We start from the raw sequence: 24325 nt of genomic DNA, 5'->3' as shown, positions 1-24325 counted from the left end.
GGTAAATTAAATGCGATTCGACTTCCTGCCAAGAAGCGGCACTCGATCCACAGAGAGAGAGAGAGAGAGAGAGAGAGAGAACAAAGTTGCGCACGTTCGACCACGTTCGTACGTGGAACGGTGCCAAACTCCTGCCTTTCCCGATCGACTTTGTAGACACAATACCGAATGTTTTAACAATAATCGGCTACCCGGACCTGCCTCAGTGTCCACGCTGTTGCCTGGAAACCGGCAATTTCCGCCAACAGGAACTCGTCGTTGTCGTCGTGTTCGTCGTGCTCGTCGTCTGGTTTCGAGCGCAGGTGCGCTTCTACCTCGCGAGATGCGGCCTCGATAAAGCGTTTACGGTCCCGCGTAACCGGCGTCCACAGCCGCACCGGCGAATTATTTGCCATGCGTAAATGCCGCGCGAATCACCTATACTCGTCGTTAAATGTAACAGCTTTTTCCCTCGCGATTCGTTCCATTTTCTGCCACGACGTTTCTTTCTGCGATACGATATCGCGGACTTCGTCGTCTTTGCGTCTAATACGTTTGATAGTAATTGGCAACGAAACGAAGGAGAGTCTCGTGGCGCGTGACTAACGATCGCGAACGTACGCGTATTTCTAGGATCAACGAGGTTGCCTTACCGATTAAACCTTTCGTTCCATTCTCCGTGCGTAACTATCCCTATCGACTATCGCGTGCCGTCGAGACGCAACGCGGCTTACGATCCAGCGAGTCTATCGATGGAACGTCGTATCGAACGCTCGATCGTCGTGGCCGAGTCAGCCCCGAGTAATTAAGAGAGGATCCTGATGAAAAGTCCAGCGAGCTTTGGCTGGTAGTCGGGCAACGCCCAGCAGCGGCGCGAGGTGCAGCAACCGAATAGAATAATAAAATAAAAAGAGCGTTTAGCGACGAGGAGGGCCGCAACGTGGCGGCTGGCTGTTCCGGCCGCGTGTGACCGAGCACATTGTAGACACAATAAAGGGGAACGCTTTAAACAATAACCTCGCGGCTCGTTTGGCCGGACGTGCGTCTAAAGCACGCGTGTGAGAGGGCGCGAGTGCGTGAGTGCGCCATTCTACGTTATTCTACCTCTCTCCTTCTCTCTCTCTCTCTCTCGCTCTCCCTCTCTCCCTCTCTCTCTTTCTCTTTCTCTTTCTCTTCCTCTTCGTGCGCGCACTTTTGTACGCTTACTTGCACGTATACGCGTGTATACGTCATGGTTGAGACGTGTGCATGTGCGTATGTGTGTTGGGGTCGTTCGAATACGGAGTGCGGACCTTGGAAGCCGTTCGTAGCGGATCGAGGGAATCTTTCCGGTTCTCGCGGACGTGAGCCAAGGGGGATTCTTCTTCTTCTTCTTCGTCTTCGTGCTCGTCCTCCTCGTCTGCCCTTCGCTTCCCTTTTCCTCCTCCTAATGCCGGCTCCGTAGCTTCCCCTACTCCCCCCCCCTCCTCCTCTTCTCCCTTTTTCTTTTTCTGCATTTGGTGTTCCTTACACCGAGATTGAGCTATTTGCAAGCTCGTCTTACCATCGATGGTGAAAAGAATCGTCGGAATAGAGGTTAATTAGGACGCGACAGCGTTTCCAGCCTAAAGCCGACCGTTCGTTCTTTCGGCGGTCGAAAGGATCGTTCGCATAGTCTGGCGAGCTACAACCAACCCGGTCTTATCTCTCTCCGTCGATCGTACTTCTAATTGGATTATTAACGCTCGCCAGGTTTCGAACGGCCGACGATAAAGAAAGCGGCGGAACGCGCGGACGACTCGTCCGCGAGAAAAAAAAAAAAAAATCCACGCGATAGGGAAATTGGCGTAATAGCTGGCTGTTGTGTGTTATATGGAACGTGGCGGCGATTTCGCTGGCACAGCGCCGCGCGCGCCGATTTTTCTTTCTCGCCGGTGATTTTCGCCGCGAAAAGGAAAACGAGCCGACACGCACACGCCACGTATCCACGCACCCTCGTGTCCTTGGAAAGTCGCGATCACGAGAGGCCTCCTTCACGGTTTCTGGCACTTGGAGCAGCGCAGGCTCGTTCGGCATGGCAACCGGCCGCGGAACCGGCCACCTACTCTCCGCTCTGCTCCTCTCCGTTCTAATCGAGTCGAGACGACAACCACGCCGTCCTTTCCAATCGATATCCGTCCTTTGTCGGGGTTGGTCGTGCCAACCACACTGTACGTAAAGTTCGATCGTCGAACGCGATCGTTCGATGGAGGAAGAAACGCCGACGATGCACGAAGAAATCATCCGCGACGAAGCGCCAACCAGAGAAACGCGCAGCGGAGGAAAAGTGCGCGTTAGTCTCGGCCTGAATCGCCGGCTAATACCTCTTCCTCGTCTCTTTCGCCTCCGCGCCGTCACCGCACGATAACAAGAAATTAAAATCGCCGCCGTCTCGCGAGCACCGAGACGCGCATGTGTCGAACGAAAGTCGAGTCGAAACTCGGGAGAGACTCGCGAGCTCATTTCGCTTTCTGCGCTTCGACCTTCCTTCTCGTTTCTTGCGCTTCGCCGTCGACCAAAGTTCTACGACGATGTCTTTCAAGTTGAAGCACATTTCCTAGTTTTTCCTCGGTTTTCCCTGCGCACGAACATGATTGCGGAGAGGGATTGTAACGAACGAAACGCGCGCGTTGACGCTTCGTCGAAGCGCCAGGCTGAATATTCTAATGGCAGGGAAACGCGCGGCTGGAAAAAGGCCTAGATACACTTTCTTCGCTGTCGTTTGGACAGGAAACGTCGCGTCTCTTGCTCGCTGTCCTGCAAAAAGCGAAATTTCTCTTTCTTCGTGTTCCCCTCTTCGAACTCGTTCAGACGCGTCCTCCGGTTTTCTTTTCTCTCGTTGCCACCCTCTCTCCCTCGAACGGTGGCCATTCGACCGATATTCGACCGTGTTCGTCCGATCGCGGCGGCGTTTCGCGAGTTAAAAACGCGGGATCGAACGATCGATAGATCTCGAAAGGCTGGATGGGTCTCGCCGGTAGAAAGCGGAGGAAAGAGAACGCGACACACCGGCTCGTGGAAAATTGTGCCGTGGAACAAAAACAAAATCGACAGGGGACGCGGACCGCGAAAACGAAAGTGATGCTACGAATTTGCGCCAGATGAACGCGATATCGTTCTCGATTAGAAACTCACACGTTAACAAGTTAATTGTTGCGTAGAAAGAAAAAGGAGAATATTATTTTTTCTGCTTCTCTCCGAAAGAAATTTTCATTTCGCACACGTACGAATTTCAATTTTCAACGGATCACGACGCTTCGTGTAGTCGCGGTTTACCGGTTCTCTGCGATTCTTTCGACGTTACTCGCTCGAACGTGCTACGTAGAGTAAAAATCGCGAAATTTTCAAAACGCATTTCGCGATGATTCGTACCATACTTTGCGCGGTGTGATCGTTTTTATCGAAGTTCCGATAAACGCAATTCTCTTGCAATTTACCTACGTACGTGCAACAACGTAATCCCGGTTCGAAGCAACGATCGAAGATCGAAACGAAGATCGAAACGAAGATCGAAGTTTGTCTCGTGTACAGGAGACACCGCGAAAGGTAAAAATTGAGTCGCGCGAAGGACGAATGGGGGAAACGGCGGCGGTTGATTCACGAGGAACGTTGCATCGGAAATAGAGCGCGCATCACGGAGAAGCGGAAAGTGACGTTCGGTGGCGTGGCGTGGCGTCGAGGAAACAGGACGGGGCCGGTGGAGTCTCGGTGATGGATTAGAAATCGTACTTTTCCTGGATCGGGCGTCATCCCGTTCCAAGATCGGCGAGAGTTACGAGGTTTTCTCTCCCAGGCCGGCAGTGTCGGCCGTTTTTGCGCGAAAATAACTCTCGGCCTGTCCCCGGCTTCGCGGTGACTCCGTATCGTGGCGAGGGACGACAAATCGAGGATAGCGAGCCCGGTTTCTACGCGCGTACGTCGCGCTACCAACCCCTTTAACGCAGATGCGAACGTTCTCCGACTGTGGACCTAGCGAATTTCGCGCCCATAAATCACTCCTGCCCTCGGTGGCTAATCTTTCGACTTTCAAATATTCCCTCGTCTATGGAATTCAAATTTAAAGTTTCGCGAAACTCAAGCACGATGAATTTCTAAATTACTTTCGAAATTCATCGGTTGAATTTTTACGAAAGGGTCGTTGACGCATGGCCGTCGCTGTGCAAACGACGATAAAACTTCGAGACTGGTTATCCAAACTTGACGGACGAGCTCGATATCGATCCGGCGATAATTCGCTCTTTTAACCCTGCTGCGATTTTTTAATTTCCCTGCCTCCATCTTGCTTTCGTTCCAACCGAGAAGCCGGCTGGCTTTTGAGAAAAATACGGTTCCGTCTAAGACCGCGCAGCAACGGTTAAGGAGTCGTAAAGACCAAAGAATCGACCAGCGTAAATCCGAATCAAAGACGATCGCGAGACTCGGCGATGGTTGGAACCGAGATCCGACGAGAAAGCAAGTTTATCGCAGCGGTCGGTGTGTTTTCAGTTTTCTATGCAAATGCATGGACGATGATCGTCGCGTCGGTGCGCACGCGTAACGAATTCCTCGTTGTAAATGTTGGAACGATCTCGTATTCCGCAGGGTCGCTGATCGCAGCGCGTGAAGTCTGCGAAAAACGCTTTTCGGCAACAATGCAATCGCAGGTTCGACGGCAGGAAGTGCAATTAAGGCCAACCTGTTTTCACTTATCGAGGAAACGGATCCGAGAGCTTCTGGTTGGCGAACAAGCCCTTCGTACGCGGCTCGTTACGTTTCTAGGATGAAATCTCGAAATGGCCCTGACGGGTTGCCGTGCATACATCGTCAGTCTGCGATGGAAAAATCGTGATTCGTTTGATCGTCGTTCCACGATTTCTCGGAAACTGATCGATTCTATTTTCTGAAAAGAGATTCCTTTAGATTTCAGTATTAAAATACGATCTTAGGTTAGTCTTTTCAATTAATTTTTCGAAAATGAAGCAATCAATCCGAAGGAAGATTAGCCTTCGCCCGATGTGCGGCTGGTCCGTGTAAGTGCCTCGTGTAATACGTACGATAATACCTGCTACGATAATAAAAATATCGATATTTCTCTTAATGAGAAATTGATGGAGGAGTCGTGATTTCGCAATAATATCGAATTAACTGGTTTCAAAGAGCAAAAGATCATAATGCGGGGAACACGTTATTCAACGAGTAATTACGAAAAGAAACAGATGTAATTCGATCGTGGAAGGAACGGTTTACGATGTTGATTCGAGGCTCGCCTAAACCCAACAAACACGATCTCGAAGATCGTTTTTTTCGGTTACAATGGAAGCGACGCCGGAACGGCGAGCCGAGAGAAATTACGAAATCGGTCACTCTCAAGGTTCATTCTGTATGCCCCGTTGCAAAAACACTTCCGACGTTTTCGTTGCACCTGTGTTTACCGGCTGCAACGAGACGTCGAATTGGAAGTTGCTTTCCGCCGCGACCTCGTACGCACGTTCACCTATTGTGTGTACCGTGCATACGCAATCGTTCCAGTCTCGTTTCTCGTTGCTCGGTTCTTCCTATACCGTCCCGAGAGCCGCTGTTGCTCGTTACCGTTCGAATTCATCCTCGAGAAGACAATGTCAGGGATTAGAGAGAAACGGACTGGTCGAAACGCTTACGCGTACATGTGTACCGATTTGCACACGCTTGGTTCATCCGACGACACCGGATCGTTTCGTCGCGATGGAATGGTCGGAAGAACGAGCAAAGGATCCGCGTTCTCCTTCCTACGATACGTGGAGTAGGTTGGTCTGAAAAAAGCCGCCGTTAAAACAATCCATATTTCACGTCGCCGCCCGCTGTTTCTAACAGTCGAGGATCGAAGGTTAATGTCATGAGAAGACGGCGCTCGTTGGCTGCTTCTTCGTGTGTCCTATCCCAATAGACGAAAAAATAGCTTTCCCTTGCGAAACCATCGCGAACAACCAAGGCAGAGCGCGAAAGAAAGAAAGAAAGAAAGAAAGAAAGAAAGAAAGAAAGAAAGGAAGAAGGAAAGAAGGAAAGAAGGAAAGAAGGAAAGGAGGAAAGAAAGAAAGAAGCACGAGACTGTTTGCTCGAAGGGCAAAGAAAAGAAACGAAGCGAGAGAGAGAGAGAGCAAGACAGAGGTAAAGAGGTGGTAAAAAAGAGGGAAAAAAGGCGAGGGAGAGGAAAGATGGAAAGAGAGAAAAGAGCAGAAAGTGTGTGTGGCGGAGGAGGGAGCATCACCGGCTCGAACATTGCGGTAGGCTACGCATCCGCGCATCTCGAGCGACGGCTCGCGACTGTGTGTGGGTGCCGGCATGTACGTGAAGCCGCCGACTCTGATCGAGGCAGTGTAGAAACCGAAAAGAACCGAAGTCGGCCGGCGGAAAGTGCCGAAGGTGGTGGGCTCTAGCGGCCGGAGAGTACTGTGTGCGGTGTACACGAGCGAGAGCGAGTCCGGCGCTCGGAGTTGGAGTGTGGGTCTGGAGTAGTGAGTGAACGAGTCTGGACTAGCGGGCTACCCCGGTTCCGAGTCAGTCAGTGTGCCACCGGCAACCGTAGCCTCGGTGCGGAGAACGTGGATACGCTTCGGCAATTCTCTGTTTCGCGTTTTTCTCTTTCTGCCTCTTGGCTTCTACGTGATACTCGCCGACACACGCGTACATATGTATATATATATGTGTGTATACATATATATGTGTGTATATATTACATACGTAGTCACGGAACGCAGTTTATACAGTGAAGCGAACGAGCATTTTTCAAAGTGCGATTGTTACGTGAAATCGATTCTGTTCTCTGGATTCGATCCCCGATCGAAAAGAACAGCGTGATACCTCTTGGCTGCTACGTAACGTCCGTCTGTAACCTGTCTGCCCCCTGTCACTCTCCGTTTTTTTCTTGACAAGTGCAACCGATTACGTACATCATTATCTATGTTGACAAACGGAAAGAAGTAACGAGAGGAATGGTTGATTTTATCCGAAACAACGTGATCAACACGGAAACGTCGCTAGTATCGAGAACTGTTTGCCGCTAGAAACTGCCGGTAGAGTATCCGCTGTGCGTCACGCGTACCACACGGGACGAAGACACTGCCGGAAGAGTTCTACCTCCCACGAAGATATCTATTCTTCCTTTTCCATCTCTATTCCACTCGACTCGTGTTATCGCGTCTTCGCCGACTTTATCCAAAATAATTCTTTCTAGCGACGCTTTTTTTCTTAAATCGATTCGTAATCCGATCGCTCGATCCGGCGTTCGAGTCTAACTCGTCGAGCACGATAAATCGCGTCTATATCGAACCTGTGATTCTTCTCGCGTGAAATTCTCTCGTGTTACGGTGAAATTTGTATAGAAGAAACGTCCAAGAAGAGAAAGAAAGCCGCATCGAATCGAGAATCGACCGGCGAGTGTAATGTTACATCGTATCGAACGAGTGTCAAGTACAAATCGTTGAAGATCAAGATGGCAACTGTGCTGTGGTAGCCGTGGATCAGCTCGTGGGCACAGACTGGCAGCAAGGAAACGAGGCTGGCAAAGATAAAAACGATGCTCGAGGATCAACCATTAGACTTGAGCGTTCGGGTAGGCGACTACGCGGAGTTCTCCAGGGAGGAGAACGATCAGGATCAGGATCGAAAAGAACCGATCGACGACTACGGGAATGCCGCGGCAGCGCTCAGGTTACGAGGATGCTTCGTCGCCGCCACGTCCACCCCAGAATACTCCCAGGAAAGAGAGGATCGTACCTGTTCCGAAGACTCGGACGACTCGTGTTCCGACAATAATCAGAAAGACGGTAGCACGAGATCGAGGTCCAGACCACCCGGTACCAAACCGTATAAGAAGAATCTTATGAGAAGATACCGTGAGTTTCACATTGAGTTTTCATTACACCGCGGATGTCCATGTAAATTTTAATGTCCACGAGTATGGCTAGACTGCGAATATTTATGCAAATTCGTATCTTTATCTAACGGAAAAAGCGTGACTTTGATAGAAAATTCTTTCATCTACGGAATACGCTTCGGATATTTTATACGTTTTTACGTATCCTGAACTTTCCCAGCATTTTTCTTTGCACCTTCAGATTTCTTATATAAATATGACCAGAGAAATAGGATCCAAGAGAAGATGTATATACATTCTTGCGTATATAAATTTTCTACGACTGTATAAACATTCGTAATGTTACACCTATCGGTTCCGGCATTTTCGCGCCTTTTCGCCGCCATTACGCGCCGCCTTCGAAGGTATCGATACAATCGCTTCGGAATCGAATCGCTTATTTTTTCGTTAGAACCGTAACGCTCGTGGCAGTTTAATCGTCCATCTGTTTAATCGCAATTTTTTTCTCCTTTTTTTATCGTATCTTCACGAAATTGCGGAATGTAACGAGATTTCTCTCGCAATTATAAAATAAATCTATCCTCCCGCATTACGCACGCAATCGTCGATAATCTCGGCAATTTCGATTCGATAATCGTATTCATCGCAGCTGTCAACGATGTTATCTAACGAACCGTAAATGGAAGAGCCGGGAACCAGGAAGTGCGAATCTTTCGACTAATCGATCGTTTTCGCGGTCAAATTCAGACTTTCGAACGTGGTTAGGACTGCGTCCCCTCCCTTCTACCGCGAAATCTTATCAATACGTAGGCGTACGCATGATCGAAGGATCACAGACACACGCGTATACTCTTACTGGTGGAGGAGATACAGCGAGATTATAAATTAATCGGTGACACCGATTGATGTGGCCGTATTCGAGAGAAACACCTTGAATATTAGACCGCGAAATACATTTCCAACTTGATATATCAAATGACCTATTGCCCGTTTCGAAAGCGAGGAGAACTAAAGTTTTTGTTCTTTATCATTGTTAATCGTTATTTCGTAACAGCCTGTATAATATAACTTTATTTACAAGCGGAATTTCGAATATTTCAACATACCTTGGAACTGGGAAAAATCCTAGGATATTTTAACTACTGTCCGGCATAATTATTGGTACACCGTCCGGTATAATTAATCGTTAACCGAAAAGCTCTTACTTTGTTTATTATCCTACGTATCGATGGATGACCTAATACGTACTTGTAACCAGTTACAGACAGGTGTATACGCATTGTGCGAAAAATAGGAAATTGCATATTTTTTACACGCATGCTACATATAACGAAAAGGACATTAATGAATAGACACGAGCTACTTACCTTCTCCTCTCCCCCTCCCCCCTCCCCCTCCCCTGCAGCCACCCTCCTTACGTGTCTCGAATTACCGTTTCGCCTCTCGGAACATGTAAACTTCAACACCTGACCGATTTTATGAGCCGGCTATATCTCTTCCACCGGCGGTACATAAAAATGAAGCGCGAAAGCGAGAAAAAAGCAGGCAAAGCGTGCGTGGCGTACATACTCGCATTCGACCGAAAATACGTGCCCCCGACTGTTCTCGTGTTCGGTAGCTGTCGGGCTCGCGAGAGGGAGGCAGGAGGGGAAGAGAGAGAGAGAGAGAGAACGATAGACAAAGAAAGAGAGTACGTGCGTGCATGCGTGAACGTATGTGTAATTTCGACCGATAAAAATATTACGCAAGCGAACCCGCGAAGGTCGTTCGACGACGGGACTCGGGCGACGGTAAACCTCGTAGCACGATATATATTTCGACTCGTCGAATAATTTTGCAGTTTCTTCGCTCGTTATCGTGCCCCTTGAACATTTCACTGCTTCTTGTCACGGAACGAGGATAATACCTTATGACCTGCTCCAGCCCCGATAAAATTAAACTCTCGTACCGCTGTTAAGGCTGTTAAGACTCTTAAGGCTGTGCAACGGTACCGTCTTCTTAGCGGGTCCATTCTAGGATAACTCGCTGTTCTGCGTACTTGGCTAAAATTTGTTTTCTTCAATTATACGAGATCGTACGAAGTTGGTAGATTCTATCTGTCGCAAGTAAGTCGGTAGATTTACTGTTTTGTTTGAAAAGTCGAAGGAAGAAAGGGCCGTAAACGGCGAGGGGATTCTTTTGGGTGAAAGGAGCTGTAGGGTGTGACGAAAGCTGGAAATTAGGGAAAACATTTTTAATCCTTTTCAGGACACCCCAGGATTTTGTCAACGGAAGATCCCTTTTTATTCAGACTCTAACGCCAGAAAAGGCAAGAGGAGTGGCCGAGTGCAAAATAGACCGGGAATTTTCAAAAAATTTCTCTTGTTTCCATTTTCGTCACAGTTTTCCAGACAAATGAATCAACCTGCGCGTGCCCTCCAGAGCTTTTCTTCCTCCGGATAAGACGATTTTACAACCTTCGATTTTACAACCGGCCCCGTATCGAACAGATTCACGCACCCAGTTCATTTACCGACCAAGGTGAACATTAGAAAATAGAAAACTTCGAGGCTTTCGGGGAAATTTTATACGGCTATGATGTGCACGGTCTGACAATGAAAAGGCAAAGAATTACGTATATAGACGGTTGTTAGGAATCGACGATCAACGACACCACTAGCTCGGCACGCGTGTGTTTGGTATACGATACGAAGAACGAAGGAATCGCTGATCCTTGTCCTCCGTAAAAAAGCAAAGCGTCTGTCAGCCAGAACATTCACGTTTTTTACACCGCTTTTTTCGTCTCGCGTAAAAAAATATCTAGGTTTGTTTACATGGAAAGATCGAATATCGAACCCTTCCATGAATTTGTCGTGACTGGAAAGAAAAGCCTCGACGTTCTTAAAGTCTTAGCGGCCGAACGATTCGTCCTTGCTCGTAGGGTCTTGTCTTTTCTCAAAATATTTTTTATACATCGCCTGGTATTTGGTAAAAAATGACTCACGGTTTGGACTAAGGCAAACTCGGGAACTAAGTTACGCGTTTGCTTTGATGCGAGTTCCATTTAGCGATAATTTATTCCGATAACCTGTGTAATCGTATAAAAGCGAGGAGACTCGTTTTTATTTTCGAATCAAATGCACGCGATATTCAAAAGTATAATAAAATTGATAAAAACAGATCGCCGTTTAAGCTGCGTGATTTCGTTGGTCGTTAGTTTAGAAAAATGCAAATTCGTATGAAAATCTGCAGTCCATAAATAGCACAACGAAATCAGTCGTTGCGCGTTTATCACAGCCAATAAATTGTATCGGCCGAATTGGTTTTATTAAAATTGCCGCACTTTAGAAACGGCATAGAGAAAGTTTGCTTTGAAAGCTTCCCTAGACATTTTCAAATCTTCGGTAAATACCGTAATTCCAAAATCTTATGGTTTTTTTATAACATCCTGCGTATGCCGGATATATTCTTTGAAGAAAGGGCCGACAGAAAAAGAGGAACGAAAGGTTAGAAAGGGTCGTCGAGGGAAAGGAGAAAGAAATTCGGCCGCGTGTACTATAAAGTTAAATACGGTGCTACCGATGACCAGCTTGTTGGCTTTTGCGGTCTGCCCCCTCTTTGCCGCGGTATCCGGAAAAGCTTTCGAAACCTTTCACGGAGCAGGTAGCTGGCCGGTCGACGGATTATAAATTTATCTCCTATGACAACTCGAATTCCTGCTTGCGTTTTGCTATCGCCCGTTATACTCGACGAGTGAAACAAAGAAAGAGGATAACGCGGAACGGTTGATCGCCGCCGCTATTATTCCTATCGCTTCGAAGACGTATCGAGCAACCTAATATCCATCTGCTGTTAATCGAGAGCTCGTCGAGTTCCGAGTGGGCCGACGATTCTACGCAAAGCAGTCGAACGGATTATTAATAGTTTGTTGGATAAAAAAAAAAAAAACAAGAAACGGATTTTCGCGAATGGTGCAGGCGTGCCAACGAACGACGTGGAAGCGTGTTTTTTATCGGTGTATATCGGCTACTACGAGCCAAGCGAAGATAAGATGATGCGAAATTACGCGACCACCGACCCGTCTGATTGTTACAAAACCAGATACAGATCGGTTGCTGATAAGGAGAGAAAAAAAAAATCTCTTCTTGCCCGGTTTGTCCCCTGCGCGTATATTCATATACGTATAATATACGTAATCGCGTAGAAACACGTGGTAAAGAGAGGAGTCTGATTCTGCTCTCGTGGACGAGGCAGAAAAGAAAAAGGAAGAGGCTGAGGCGAAGGAGCAGGGGAGAGGGAGGATCATCCACGTTGCGATATAAAAGAGTCGAGGGAGGCACGCAACAGAAGATATATAATGGTTAGCAAGGAGAGGAGGATACTCGAGGAAGGGGAGAAAAGGATAATTCCAGCCTTTAAATCACTCCAAGTGAATTCGAGCGGACGTTCTCTCCGTCCTTTTCTCCTTCCGTCCAGCCCTCGCTTATCCTCTCTTTTCGCGAGAGTGCCTCGCCACGAGCAGAGGAAGACAGATTACTTCCGGCTGCACTCTCTTCCTTTATATTCGAGGGAGAGGGACAGGAGAGGGGGGGGAGAGAGAGAGAGAGAGAGAGGCGGGCCTCCGCCGGGTTAATCAGGAAATGAAGACCGTTCGATCGCCTCGAAGGGGAAGAAAGCAGTGTCTGTCGATTGAGCAGCCACCGCGGGGTTAATCGGGCAACGGGTGAGATCGTTCTCGGATCAACGCGAGCCAACCAAAGAAAGAAGGAAAGAAAGAAAGAAACGGGAACGCCCTGCGTGTCGACGAATCACCGAGAAACGAACCCTTTCTGTTATCTAAACTTTACTCCACGTTGGTAACACCTTGTCGAATCTGCGCTCTTTATTCCACTCTTATTCGTATCGCAGGTATCCGAAAGTAACAGCCTTTACCTTTACTCGGCCTCTGCTCCATCGATCGAGCAATCGAAATCGAATTTGTTTAATTACCGCTCGCGCGTCTCGGCTCGCTCGATTTGTCTCATCGGCCGCTTGTTTCTCTCCTCTCCTATCTTCTATATCAATGGCAATTTTCTCGCAACTAATACCGTAACAGCGTTATAGATACTTTCGTCTAATAGTTTTTCCACGCGTTCAACTACCATCGCCGATGTTCTTACGCGTCGTGTCACAAATTCCGCAAATTCGACGTTGGTGAATTCCTCGGTCATCGCGCGTCTGTGCACTTTTCTCCAAGACTCTCACTTTGCCGATGTGTTCACCGTCGCTACACTTTCACGTTAGTCGGATGATGGCTGCTGGCTCGAGGATCTCGGACGCGTAACGAGACATCGTTCTTTTACCTCGAACTTTGTCATTGTTTGAATTGCGATAAGAGACGGTTTCGCGCTCGGCCTCCTTCCGTGCAACGCTGTTGCCGAGGGGGACAGCTATATATCGTGGCGATATATGGAAACCGTCGCTGGCTGTATTTAAATAGCCTGCGACTGTTCGAGGAAACGCGTCGCCTCATTGTAATTCAGGATATTGGCCCGGCGAGGAAGGAAGGACTAACTTCCTGTCTGCGGTTACCCTCCTTCGTACCTTCGCCTCTGCCTAGGCGTTCCGCCGCGGCGCCATACCGACACCTTTCCCTCCTTTTCTTCTCCTGGATGAATCCTAGGCTAAATCGACCTTTCTCCTCCACTGACGTATAACACGATAAATTCGAATACATCGATGCGATCTAAGAAACGAAACGTAAGCCATTAAGGACAGGGACATTTTTTCCGACTGTGCACTCAACGAGGACGATGCGGGAAAAGACAATCGCGGAAAGCGCGTTGATTTAATCTTAAATCGGTGTCGTTGAGTTATAATCGACCACGACAATTTCGTTAACTTCACTTTACTCGAACTTCTTTACTTCTATTTTACGCAGGACAGATTCTCGATATTTCATTTCGATATTCGATCTGATTTTACTATCCTTCTGCGAATATCGTCGAACGCCAGCTTTTACGTATTTCGTCTTTTCTCACGAATAAACTACTTCGAAACAGGAAGACTATCGAACGGATACGGGTTTCGATAATAGAATCTTCGAGGAAAAACCAAAGGAGTCTGTAACGAACGATCGACAGTCCCAACACGACCGGATGAATTTTTGGCAAACACGTCCCTCGAACGCGCGTTTTATCGCGAAATTACTCGATTGGCTCGACTTTCACGGTTCACCAAGTTGCTAGGAAAATTTTCTCCGTCGAGTGCCGCTTATAGAAAGTCGAATTAATGGAACGACGCTCGTTCGACGTACTTCGCGATGGTTTTAGAAATTTTTTTTATATATTCCGAATCTTTTCTTCGTCATTGAGAAAGAGAGTGGATATTTTGATTTTCTTTCTTCGTGGTAAGCGGAAAGAGATTTTCGAGAAAGTAGATTCTAAGAAAGAGGAAAAAGGGAAACGAGATGGAAGTCGAAACTCGTGTGCACTTCGCCAACTTGCGGAGTCGATGATTTCGTTGGAACGGCGCTAGATCTCGTCGATATCGATCCTATCGAATCGTACGCTCGGCCGTTACGTAGCTTCGAATCGTCTTTAAACGCGTCCGCGAAACTGACCTATATTCGATCGATCGCGATAAACGATAAGGAAAAAAAGAAAGACACGAAATACGATCGAGTGTGCGAGTTTTGATGCGAGTTTCCGACGATGGTAGGAGCTACTTGATTAGATATTCACGAAGATCACGCGGAGAAGATTATGCTCGCTAATTATCAGGCGAGAAACGGATCGTTATCAGTCGTTGCGCATAAACAATAACAAGGCGTCGGCATTCCATCGGAGAGAATAGTTGGCACGTTTTAGTCGATAAGCAAATAACGTAATCTAGCGAAAAAAATGTTGCTCGACTTCAACGACGATTCTAAAACTCGACCGATCTACGCGAACATCGAAATTATCGTTCTTCGACACTCGCGTCGATGGTCCGAGAAATCGCGCTTTCTTCACGATATTGTAGCCTTTTCGATAACAAATTCGTGTCTCGGAAGCAATTTTTATATGGCGGAATTTGTCAGAAAACATGGAACGATGTTCGTAGGTGTAGGTTCGATGTTGAAAAATGCAAAAGTTTCGTAACTACGAATATCGGTTTACCGTTAGTTACCTGGACTGCGATTGATTTTGAGCGGATCTTTGTATTTTCAGTTTACTCGTGTTACCGTGAAAGGGCATCTCGTGGCTGCAAACTCCTCGATTGACAAAAATCTCAAATAGACGAACCCTCGTGGTTCTTAAATAAACGCCGCTCCCGACTTTTCCCGCTCTCGAACGGCGTGAAACTTTTTTTTTTTTTTATTTTTATAGCTCGTCTACGGGCTGAAAGAAAGCTCGGCTCGACACACGAACGAGCAGCGATCCCTATATTTTTTTTTTTTTTTTCCTCCTTGAAACCAACGCGGTTTCTTGGTCCGTCTTTGACGAAGGGGATGATCACCCTCTCTGGCGTCGGCCTTTCCACGCCGGGTCCACCCTTTTATCCGCGCGGCGTGGTCTCACGCCTCACGAATTTCCTCTCCGTCCGGTCGAGATCGATTTCCCGCGGTATTTTCCACGCCGATCGGCCCGGAAGAGAGTCGACCAAGAGCGACCGAGCACAGAGGAGAGAGTGAGCGAGCGAGAGAGGAGAGGGGGTGAAGGACGTGCCGTAGGCGGTCGCAATAGGAAAACTGGGGTAGACTGTCCTTGTGCTCTTGGGTGGTTATTGGAACGTTGGCACGGAGACGCTTACCTTCGTCTACCGGGTGTCCCAATTGCAGGGACGCTTGACACTTGGCACGTATGACGGTTAATGAAAGTGGAGCGTAGTCCTTTGTAAAAATAGAGGAAAAATATGTGCGCCGTCCGCGTGATCGATCCAAGTCGATCCGTTCCACGATACTCGACCGCAGCTTCTCATCTTCTGCATGATTTACGTTATATTTTAAAGTCGCGAGCTGCCTCGTTGACGAAGTTTCTAGAATATTTCTGGAATTTGGAACGCGCGAGTAACTGGTATGGTAACCGCGATATAGTTTCGCGTTACGATTTCCTCGTTTTCTTCCCGGTGCTGCTCGGAAATCGAACATCGCGCTCGACGAACGCGGACATCCGATATAAGAAACTGGATCACCGAATAGACGTTTAAAAGCGTAGCTCGACTCGTACGAACAATGGATCCGATATTGTTGGCAAGGTTGCAAATACTAACCACGAGGTCGGGAATTAACGAAATTCAACGCTCAGAGTCCACTACGGAAACGATATATCTTACCACGTCATTTCCACTTAAACTTCGTTACCATTTATAATTTCGATCGATTAAATGCCAATCTATTCCAAGTTCCACGCGAAAAACCAAAGCTCACCGTCTGATTCGCCCAACGCTATCGCCATTGCCATTTTCATACGAATAATTGGATTTAAAGCCGTTCGACGTTAGAAGGACGACGGAATGATGGCGCGAGATGCGCCGGTTAACCGGCTCTTTCTCGAGGAGTAATTGACCTCACCTTGACACAATCGTCTGCGGTTTTTATGGCGTCGACCGCGGCCGAATTGAACGAAGGGGGACGATCGAGCATGCTCGTACGCTCGGCTACGATGGGTCATTTGCATCGCGAGGCAGGTTATCAACGCGCCTAGGCTCTTGGATCGTTCGCGTGGCCGCGATTCTTTTATCCCCGCGACGAACCTGCTTATGGAAACGCGACACCCGCCGTACTATTACGAGAATAAATATTGGATCCGCGATCGATATCGCGCACGGGACGCGATTCTTCCATCTTTTCACGGCCGTTGACTGTTGCCGTATATAATCGTCGATGTACAACTTTGCCAACGCGATCGATGCGAATCGAATCGAAGGGAATAGACGGATCTTGTAGAAATTGGTGCCGGATGCTTCGAAATAAAATTTCGATCGTCGGGTCGATGTGTTATCGGAGTACCGCTGTTCGCGTTATCGCGCGATCGAGACTCTTTTTCGAAGAAACAAGCTTCGCGGTCGTAGCCAACTCGTCCTGTCGGGCGAACATAAACTTGTTGATCCATTAGTCGATCGCTAAACGAGCCGACGATGTTACAGAAACATCGTGGTTTTTAAGTTTACCTGAGAATCGTTCGCTACGTGCGTTATCCGGTCGCGACGAATCAATTTACGAAAGCGACTCGTTCGTTTCGTCGATGTCGAGCACGACGATCGTGCAAACGTGCAGCGAAGTTAATCGATCAATTCGGCCTCTGAAACGATCGTACGAGTGGGTCGTGGTAGATGGGATTCTAACGCAAGGCAAGCGAAATACAAAATGAATCGGGTAAAAATCGGATCGGTTCGTCCGATGCAGATGCGGAAAGATCGTCGAGCACAACATGTAGGTCGTTGGTGTGTTCACGAGCGTAGGTATACGTACGTGGAAGCGGGGCAATTACCGGCGCTATCGGTACCATCGCCGCTTCAAAGGGACACCCTGTAGAGCGATCGATATCTCGCACAAGGGGCGCATTAATTACGAACGTGACTGCGATACCACCCCGGCCCTGGAAGAATCACTCGGAAGCTGAGCGATTAATTAGCCATCGTAACCGCATTATTAATCCTCAACTCCGCGGGAAGCTCGCGTTTCGCGATCATTCGCCGCGCAGCACAGATACCGATCTATTCGTTTCGATTAGACGTCGATACGGGATCGATAATTGCGAATGTATCGATGGAAATGAGCTCCCGAACGTATGGACAAGCGACATTAGAAATCTCTGCGTGTAGGAAACGGATAACGCGCGATAGAGAAATTACAAAATAATCGGGCTATCGTTAGAGTAATACTATATAACGTTTTATTAAATAGAACATTTATTGGAACAGAACGATTATTTCATGTATAACGTAATAACTGGAAATATCAACGAGCAGCGCTCTATTCTCTCGTACATCTCGAACAGCAATGAATTTGTTTTATCGCAGGTTCGTAGCGTTCGATACAAACGCGATGCGCTCGCCTCGTGGCGTTTTCCTTTTGTCTTTGTACCTCTCTTTCGATCCTCGCTCGTACAATACGCTCGTACATGCATCTATCTCCTAACAGGTATAATAGGAGTTTCATCGTCGAGGGAAAAACGCTACGAAATCTCGAGGGAATTCAACGATCTCGATATTTATAACCACGCGTGATATCACGACGCAACGTGTTCGATCGGCACATCTATCCGCGATTACAAACGACGATCGCAAATTTCGACGATGGATATAACAGACGCGCTGTGCCCGACGATCGGTGGCCGTGGCGAGTTACCGCTCTCTGGTGTCCCAATTAACCACCTTTAAATAGATCACGAACCAACTTCGCGTTCATTCAGTCTTCGAATGCACCGGTCGAACGTACCGATAAAATTCGATCTCCGAAATGTTTCCAAGTCGAGAGATAAAAGTTGCGTTTCAGACTAACGGAGATTTTAGAAACTAGATAACGACGTACTATCCGGTGATAATAGAAGAAAACGAAACACCCGCTAGATGCACGGCGAAGCGAAGGAAAGGAACGCCACGGTTTGTAGAGGAGAGGAGAGGAGAGGAGAGGAGAGAAGAAGAGTGGAGAGGAGAGGAGAGGAGAGGAGGGCTCGATCGCTAGCTATAGGTATCTACGCGAACGGTGCATAGAGGAAGAGCAGCTCGCTCGTTGAATGCACCAGCCCTGACCTACATAGTAAAGCGTGTTGTGGGCTAGGCGAGCCTACGCTAGAGCTACCTAGACTATTATAGCAACGAGGTGTAGAGTGTGTCCCTCTGCTCGCGTCCATCTCGCCGGCAAGAGCGGCGTGGGCAAACGTGAAATCGCGTAATCGGGTTCACCTTTATTTTTCACGTTCTCTTTTTCTCTTCTTTCCCTTCGTCCCATCGGTGGAGCGATCAAACGCGGCCTCGACGAACGACGAAGGAAAAAGGGAAAAGGGTCGAGTAGCTTCGGCTGATTTTTCAAGTAGATCGCGATACCGGTCGAGTCTCGCTGGTCCGTTTGGAAATTCCACTTTCTGCGAATACGAACCGATTTATTTTTCTTCGTGGAGCGATGCGTCCGTAGAGACCGTCGTCGTCGTTTCCAGGTAAAAGTCACCAGGAAATCCGAACGAGAAACGTCGATACAGAACGGACGGACGAAGGAGCGACGATAAGCTCGTAGTATCGAGCTTCGTAACCGATAAGCCGTACGTCGATGGAAAAAATTCTAGCCAAGTATAATGACCGATAATTTAGCTGTTAACCATCCGTTACGCGAGGCACACGTACGACGCGTAAAGGGCCGCGTGTACGCCGTTATTATATCATCTCGCGGACACCGCTACGGCACTTGACGTTACGTAATGGACGGAACGGCGAACACACGGTTCTGCCCGCGTACGATCGTACGTGCGTCGAGAGGCTCGTTACCGGCCTGTCGGTCTCGTTATACAATAGCCCGTGCACGAGCAAAACGAGAGTACTATTTTCTAATCAAATGGTAAGCAGATTCCGTCGTTTGTCCCGGCCATGATGCCGCCGCTGCGACGAATTCCTCGAGCTGACTCGACCGTACGACGCGTCCTACCTACGGGTTCTCCGTGTGTTCCTGGCCACCGTCGTCCTTGACATCTTTTTTCCCTTCTCCCCATACCTCCGCGCTCGGCTTCTCCACGCTCGATCGTCGACGAATTAACGCCATCCAACGTCCGCGTGGACCTGAACGCGGTGGACCTCGACCCGGTGATTCGTAAACTGGCCACTGACCTTTTCGACGAATCGTCGCGACGCTTTCTCTTCGAGACTCGGCCGTCGCCTTCTTTCTTCCCTCTCCTCCTTTCGCTCTTTTTTTTTTTTTTTTTTTTTTGTTATTTTACATTACGGGTGTTACGTTAGTCACCGTCGAGGTCTACAGGGGTTTTCGACTTCTGGCCTGACCGACCGACCGACCGGCCGACCGACCGACCGACCGATTCTCAGGGTGGGAGATAGCGAAAAGAAAGTCCACGAAATTCCAGCCCGGGACACGTATTGCTTGGAGCCGCGTTACGCAATTAAGAAATTAGATTCTTCGCCATTAGGTTACGCAACCACGCCTTTAACGGCGTCTGCTCCTAAAAAGCCAACCGGATTGTTAATGTCCACGATAACGAAGTCCTTCGTTCCGTTTCACTCGACTCGACCGACTCGCCTTATCCAGCCGGAAGGGTTTTCCAGGTGAAACGGTTTTTCTCGGGCTTTCTCCGCAGCCTAGGTGGTAGATGTTTCTATCTGGGATTCTTAGAGATCGTACTCGATCAAAAAGGACAGGCAACGAGGTTTCACGTGTGCTGCGAGAAAACCGTAAGAACGTCCGAAGAGATAACGCTTAAAAGCACGGAGAAGCATCTGGTCCAGCAGCGTCATCCCTCGTGTTGTAGCGTTTTCTTTTACCTGGATCCTAAGCGCGTACCGTTAGAAACGAAACATCGATCCTCGCCGAATAACCCAGTTTCTTTCACCGGCTTTTAACGGACCACGCATTAACGAGCGGCGAGGGTATCCACCCCCGTGAGAAAGGAATTTTCACTCCGAGCGAAGCTCGTGGAACGATCTATTCATCGACCACGCGTTTCGCTGGTTAACGGTTCGCCTCGTCGCTTTCTCTTTCTCTCGATGGCTCGAGGATCGTCGTCGTGGATTTTCTACGTGGTGCGACTAACGCGACGTAGCTGACCGAAACACGCTCGTACATACGCGAGAAGACGCGTACCGTTCGTGGTTGCAAAGTTGGCTGGCGGATGTTGCGAGGATGCGATCGAATCTCCATCGATGTGGTTAAATATCGCGTGGATCGAAACGTTCAAATTCGACTGCACCGCGAGCGTTTGGTATCCGGTAAATTTTCGTCTTGAGAGGCTGGTGGTCGTTGGTGAAAATGGTGACGCGTAGAAATCGAATGGATATGACGCGGCGATACGGAGAGAAGCGTGCCGTTAGTCAACTTTCCAGCCACGCTACGGTAATCATCGCCGGTAACCTTTGCGCCGATGTTGCTACCTTCGCGTCCACCTTTTTCGAAACCTTAACAAATCGTTGCCATTGCCGTTTCTCTTGAACGTTCTACCGGTCCACGAAGGAAGTGGGCGTGTGCGTGTTGGAACGATCCTGTCCTTAGAACACAATGGCGGACGAAGAAGCGTGCGCGGCTGCCGCTCCACGTCCAGACCATTCAGCCGTTGGAAATAGGTCAGGGACGCAGTTTGCGGCGCAGTCGTTTCCTCTTTCTGCGGAAGAAGGAAAGAGAGAAATGTCACGGTGAAACACGGTCGAGAAAGTAGAGAGAGGGAGGGAGAGATAGAGATAGAGAGAGAGAGAGAGAGAGAGAGAGAGAGAGGAGAGTAGAAGAAGGGTGCGTAGGTAGGTAGGTTGCGAATATCCCTCGATGGTCGTGCGTTTTCAAGGCTGCACACAAGCCAGGGGTGGCTCCTCGTGTTTCCCGGTTGAATGGAACCCGATGATGTTTCGATACGGTCCCGACCGTGTTTCCTCCCTTCTAGAGGTTGCACGCGCACGCTGACCCACATTTTACCTCCTGCCTTCGTTCACCAGCCTTTCGAATTGAGTAACTCGAATTACAAAGCGATAGGCTAGCGCACGGCCCACGCACCTGGATGGAGCAATTCGCTCGGAATTCATTTCCACGTGGAAACCGATTTCAGTCGGCAACGCGTTTCCGCGTGAAATTCCCTTTCGTTCGAGCAAAGTTCCCAGTTTCGCGCTCGTTTCGCTCTCGACGATTCTCGACTAGGTGTAAATCGATCTTCGGTTCTTTCCATAATTCTATCTGTCGTTTCGGTTCCTGATAGAATGGAAGCAGGTATTCGTTCCTTTCTTTCTTTCCGAGATCTTTCGACGATCGAATTGGCACGAAATTAAAGCAGCGCACGAGCTAACGCGATAGCCTCGTACGCTCGCGACTATCGCATTGTAAGTTAAACGGCTGTTACGTCCGTGATTAGACGAATGTTATGTAAATTCGTGTTTTTATACGTACGAAAGAAACGAAGCTTAAGAAGAAACTGGTTCCACTGAAACGCATTCGTTTGGTTTCGATAAATAAGCCTTATATAACGCCAGTATTACGAGTAATACTTTACGTATTTTGTACATTTCTGCATCTTCGGATTGAAACGCACGATTTGAATAATTACGTAAACGTTGTACGCGTTTCCCTTTTATTAAACTATCGTCGTACCGTAACTAACTTTATCGTAATATCGGCCACGATAGTTTCCTCGCAACGTCCTTCACCCTTTTACGCAAAACTCTCTGTACACTCTGCGCAAACCGTGTTAATCTCGATCTCGGTTATCGATCGCCGATACCTAAAAAGGGACGATCTCTTCGATCTCGTTGGTACTCGATTCCAACCGCATCGAGCGTAAACCTAACCGTGAGCGAATTCCGTTCCCAAGAAACGGAAAAGTACGAGCAGCCGGTTAGAAAAAAGAAAAAAAAAAAAAAAAAGAATCTATAAACCGACGATTATAGACACGAAACGCGAAAACGGGCAGCTCGGTGTTACATCGCGTGATCGAACGTGGAAAAAAATGGAGGAAGAACGGTTTTTCGAATGGGATAGGGAGAAGCGCACGTAACGAGACTTCCGTGGAATCGAATGTTTCCTGTTTGGTCGGGAGTGTAGAGCTCGTCGCTCTCGATCGTTCCTCCGCGCGATAACGGCCGTGCTCTTTTACGTGAAACACCCACTCGCCGTGACATGCACACGAGCACACGGAGAGCCACGCACACGGTCGAATGGCCGAGCACACGAACGGGCAGAAGCACTCTCGGTTTCGACGGAGGAAGTGGGTCGCGCACATGCACAGACGCGCCGCACCGCGCCATACCGCCGCTTCGTTTCCGGTATCGAAATTTCCGGCTTTGGCAATTCGCGGTGCAAGAGGTTACACGACCGATCGTTCCCCCCCTTCTCGTTACTCTCGTCAGGAATTAAACTCGTTTAATCAACGACGCGTCGTCGAGTCGGATGATCGTCGACGAGTCGCGAAGCTGTCCGTCGTCGTTCTTTAACGTTCCATTGATTTTGTAACGGCGAACGTTTTAATTAGCCGAGGAGATTTTACCGCGTACGCGCGATTGTCGCCTGTCTTTTTATTCGTATTCGCGAAAAGATGAAAGTACGTAGCTTCGAATTCGACCGAGGTGATCGTTACGTTAATCCTCTATAACGCAACGTGACTCGAAAATCGTATTGTTCGAGGAGTTTCGTTTTGATCGCTTCGCCGTAACCGCCATACCGTTCCGTTCTTCCATCGTATTGCACAACCTGATTAGAATATTTCTTATTTTCTACTTCGATCGTACAAGTATCGGCCGATTCGACGATTCGGCTGTAAAATTAGACGGAATTCGTAGAATCGGACAAGACACGATCTGGCAGTTCGATCGGTTAGCCAAGGCCGGTGCCGTTTTTACAAACTTCGTGCACGGTATCGCGTCAAGTTTTCCCCTTGAAATTTGGAAATAGACAGTTTGGCACGCTAGACGAGAAAGAAAACATCGCACGGCGTAATTACAGACTATCTAAAATCAATAACGGTATCACGCTTCTGGTTCTCGCAAGGCGGAAGCGTTAGGAGTCCGCGAGTCGACGATCGAGCGCTCGAACTCTCGTTGGCACGAGATCGAAAAGACAACGAACTGTAACATCGTCAATCACGCGATAGCAACACGCCGGAGAAAAGATAGCGCTAGAATTCGCGATACCTGTTTGCCAACCCTTAAATCGTAGAACCGCGCGTCGTTCATTAAGGACGCGCTTAGCCAATATGTCGATGTCGTCTCAGGCACTGAGACTGTAATTAGGGAAAGATCGCGCAAAGTATAATCTCGAATGACAATTGACAAATTGTAGAAAGTGCGACACGAAAGTGCCAATTTGTTGGCGAAAAAAGATCGCTATAAGATATTCGAACGCGCCGTTGCTTACAAATTACCTCCGCCGTGAAATATACCGATTAATGTCGATTTTCGTGTATCCACTTTGCGTAATTCGAATATTACGCATACAGTTTGTCGTACGTAACAATCGTAAGCGTAAGAAAGCGAAACTACAATTAGAATCAGGTAAAAAGGTCTTTATCGATTATCGGAATAATAACCGTAATCCGTGTGGCGAGCGAGACTGGATGTTACGAGTCGTTAATGAAATCTTCTAACGATCGCGTATTAAAGAAACAGAAACGCGAGTAGCTTAGTTAGCAGGAATTTCGCTTGGAGATCGATCCTCGGCTCCCGTAACCGGCTAACATTTTTCAACTCGACTCGATCGAGAGTCGGGAGCAGGATCGAAGCGAGAAAGTATGGCGTGCCACGAAATTACATAACGCAGCCAATAACCAACCGCGACGAATCAAAGGTTCTGCCTGCCACGCGATTGCATCGCGCTACACCAAACACCACCTTCGCGAATACGAAAGAGATCAAGACCGAAGGTAT

At 48.2% G+C, this 24325-nt stretch overlaps 1 protein-coding gene across 6 annotated transcripts in view; it reads left to right on the top strand.

Moving 5' to 3' along the window:
• LOC117206001 (ecdysone-induced protein 74EF) overlaps window positions 1-24325 on the top strand; it is a 144091-nt gene that overhangs the window by 84463 nt on the left and 35303 nt on the right. The window contains exon 1 of one of the 6 annotated variants that reach the window (XM_033444917.1): window positions 7274-7847. The exons of the other annotated variants lie outside the window; for them this stretch is intronic. Coding sequence (XP_033300808.1) covers window positions 7529-7847 — 319 coding nt within the window. The 5' untranslated portion in view covers window positions 7274-7528. Of the gene's footprint in view, window positions 1-7273; window positions 7848-24325 lie in introns of those variants that run through there. 6 annotated transcript variants of the gene reach the window in all.

The sequence above is a fragment of the Bombus bifarius genome, unplaced genomic scaffold, assembly GCF_011952205.1.
Source record: "Bombus bifarius isolate JDL3187 unplaced genomic scaffold, Bbif_JDL3187 scf7180000007996, whole genome shotgun sequence".
Classification (NCBI taxonomy): Eukaryota; Metazoa; Arthropoda; class Insecta; order Hymenoptera; family Apidae; genus Bombus; species Bombus bifarius.
This window is presented reverse-complemented; position numbering and strand designations above follow the sequence as displayed.